We start from the raw sequence: 3,337 nt of genomic DNA on the forward strand, positions 1-3,337 counted from the left end.
GCATTTTTGGTCGACAAATACAAAATGGATTCACAAATGCCTGATCGAAAGTTGTAAATGTTAAAGAGATATTCACAGATCTTTTTTTTATTTGTGAAAATATTTAGCGTATTTGCAGATCCGTTTTACACTTCCACATTTATTTGTGAGTTTGCAAATCTTTTAAATGCATTTGTGGATGGTGTTTTACATTTACATATCACATATTTACACACAAATAATTTTTACGCTCACACAAATAATTATGAGACATATCTATGCCCATAGTAATAGCTTTGGCTCGGTCTGAACTCTCTGCGAGTGGTGGAGGCTTAAATACTAGCGGGAGTTGGGTTTGCACTTCAGTCTTTTGGTACCGGTGATATTCACGTTCGGGTGATGCCTTTTCAAATGAGTGTGCAAGTTTGATGTATTGCCAGCCGCGTAACCAATGTTAGTTGAACAATGGCGACCAACAGCTTTGGTTCGGTCCACCTGTCTTTGTCCGTCATCCTTGTACGTAACTGCGAAACCAAAATGTTCCCAAACCGGAGACTTCAATGATGCTGGAGGATTTTCGAGCTCAACTTTATCTGCGTTCGCCATTTCGACAGTTCCTCAAATTACTGACTACATTTGAACGCATCCCTCTGACCAGCTCGTCCAATGAAATGACTCGCTCGCTCTATGACGTGTTGAAAACAAGGGAGCAAATTACTCTGAATGCTGCGACGCAGCACCTGAGATTACTTCCAAGAAGTTGTTCACGTTCTCAATTTTTTACGTTTAACGTTATATTAGTTCGGTACACTTCGGTACACACGTGTACCGAACCGAAGGGCCCGTACCGAATAATTTGTACGTGTACCGTTACACCCCTAGAGCGTACACATTGTGTTTCTTAGAGTTTAAACTGAATGCTGCTATGACTTTCCAGATTTCATTTATGATATTAACAGAGAACTTGAATTTGAATTCTTACAGACAAGAAACCTAAATGTGTTTGGTTGTCATTGGTCTATGTATGTCATTTCTAACATAAAACGTTGGGGTAGTTTACATTTTCGGGTTCATAGTAGGACTCAAATAGAGAATATGTAATTACAGTTTTTGTTTTTTTCACACGTTTTGTCCCCAGAGAGACATGTCTGCTGCCAGCTGTCTGCTGACTGAGGGTCAGTTTCTGTGCTCCATCTGTCTGGATGTGTTCACTGATCCAGTCACCATACCATGTGGACACAACTTCTGTAAAGCCTGCATCTCTGAACACTGGGACAGAAATGTCCCGAGTCAGTGTCCCAACTGTAAAAAGGTTTTCAACATAAAGCTTGAGCTGCTGGTCAACACGTTCATCTCTGAGATGGCTGCTCAGTTCAGACAGTCAGCTCAACAGAAAGCCAGCAGCAGCAGCTCAGAGCAACAAGTTGTCAAACCAGGAGAAGTTCCCTGTGACGCCTGCACTGGAACCAGACTGAAGGCCCTGAAGTCCTGCCTGGTGTGTCTGGAGTCCTACTGTGAGACTCACCTGGAGCCTCACCTGACAAGAGCAGGCCTGAAGAAACATCAGCTGATCGACCCTGAGGAGAACCTGGAAAGCAGGATGTGTGTGAAGCACGATAAACTGCTGGAGCTGTTCTGTAAGACCGACCAGGTGTGTGTCTGCATCCACTGCACCTATTCAGAGCACAAGGCACATGATGTTGTTCCTCTGAAAGAAGGATATGAAGGAAAGAAGGCAGAGCTGGGGAAGACAGAGGCTGAAATTCAGCAGATGATCCAGAAGAGACGACTGAAGATCCAGGAGATGAATCGCTCAGTGGAGCTCAGTAAGGAAGGAGCAGACAGAGAGATAGCAGATGGTGTTCAGGTCTTCACCGCTCTGAAGGAGTCTGTTGAGAGAAGCCAGGCCGAGCTCATCGACACCATCAAAGAGAAGCAGAGAGAGACAGAGGAACAGGCTGAAGGCTTTATCAAAGAGCTGGAACAGGAAGTCTCTGAGCTGAAGAAGAGAAGCTCTGAGGTGGAGCAGCTCTCACGCTCTGAAGACCAGCTCCACCTCCTCCAAAGCTTCACGTCCCTGAGCGCTGCTCCACCCACCAAGAACTGGACAGAAGTCAGGGTCCGTCCACCTTCATATGAGGGGACTGTGAGGAGAGCTGTGACTCAGCTGGAGGAGACGCTCAGGAAACAGATGAAGAAGCTGCTCGAGCTGAAGAGGGTCCAGCAGTATGAGGTGGGGGTGACTCTTGATCCTGATACAGCACAGCCATGGCTCATCCTGTCTGATTATGGAAAACAAGTGAAACATGGTGATGTGAGGAAGAATCTTCCAGACAAACCAGAGAGATTTGATACGTGTGCTTGTGTTTTAGCAAAACAGAGTTTCTCTTCAGGAAGATTTTATTACGAGGTTCAGGTTGAAGGGAAGACTGAGTGGGATTTAGGAGTGGCCAGAGAGTCGATCAACAGGAAGGGACAGATCTCGGGGACTCCTAAGGATGGTTACTGGATGATAGTGTTGAGGAATGGAAATGAGTACAAAGCTTTCGACCCTAATGTCGGTCTCTCTCTGAAGTCTCAGCCTGAGAGGGTGGGGGTGTTTGTGGATTATGAGGAGGGTCTGGTCTCCTTTTATGATGTTGATGCTGCAGCTCTGATCTACTCCTTCACTGGCTGCTGCTTCAAAGAGAAACTCTACCCATACTTTAGTCCCAGTCTTAATAAAGGTGGTAAAAACTCTGCCCCTCTGATCATCTCTCCTGTCAATCACACTGAGTAGAAGAACCATTTGATTTGCTTCAGAAAGATTCACTCTCACTAAATATAATAAATGTATTCAACTGGGGAAGTGCATTGTACACACTGTTAATTCTTCAGAATCTGATCACTTATGGTTCAACTTGATGAGACGCATAAAAACTCATAAAATAGTGATGAGTATGTTCTAATGTACTCTAGTTTATTCTACGGATTGCACTCCCTGCCGCAATGACTTGAAGTGATCAGAAAACTATTTGCTCAGAAATAAACTTTTACCACTTCTTTATATGTCAGGGGGACAAGAAAATTATTTACTGTCTCAGAATTGTGTGTTCAAAAAGTGTTTCATACTTGCAGACATTACTAGTGGAAGTAATGCACTCCTTTTTCATTTGTATAATACTGTATATACATTTTTTTTATAATTTTCAATTGAGGGGAAAATGATGGGTCTCTCTGGTGTGTTTTAAAGGGGAAGTTCAGGATTGATTATTGAATTACAGTATGTTGGTACAAAATGTATTGACAGTTACTTGGAACATCAACAATACCTGATCATTAAACATTAGGCTGCAGTGGTTTCACAAACGAGGGAAAT

At 43.5% G+C, this 3,337-nt stretch overlaps 1 protein-coding gene across 2 annotated transcripts; it reads left to right on the forward strand.

The window, feature by feature from the left end:
• Positions 1–1,123: 1,123 nt before the first annotated feature.
• LOC117448151 (E3 ubiquitin-protein ligase TRIM39-like) lies at positions 1,124–2,758 on the forward strand. 2 transcript variants are annotated; one of them, XM_034085299.1, is made up of 2 exons: positions 1,124–1,350; positions 1,387–2,758. In XM_034085299.1, exons 1-2 carry the CDS (start codon positions 1,124–1,126, stop codon positions 2,756–2,758), a joined length of 1,599 nt encoding a protein of 532 aa, XP_033941190.1. The 2 variants fall into 2 exon arrangements, with proteins under 2 accessions (XP_033941190.1, XP_033941189.1); XM_034085298.1 differs by having other exon boundaries at positions 1,124–2,758.
• The last annotated feature ends 579 nt before the right edge of the window (positions 2,759–3,337 follow it).

The sequence above is a fragment of the Pseudochaenichthys georgianus genome, chromosome 6 (genome assembly GCF_902827115.2).
Source record: "Pseudochaenichthys georgianus chromosome 6, fPseGeo1.2, whole genome shotgun sequence".
NCBI classification, from domain to species: Eukaryota; Metazoa; Chordata; class Actinopteri; order Perciformes; family Channichthyidae; genus Pseudochaenichthys; species Pseudochaenichthys georgianus.

Excerpts from the sequence above, each read along its gene's own strand:
- LOC117448151 (XM_034085298.1), top strand. The coding sequence starts at position 1,124 with ATGTCTGCTGCCAGCTGTCTGCTGACTGAGGGTCAGTTTCTGTGCTCC.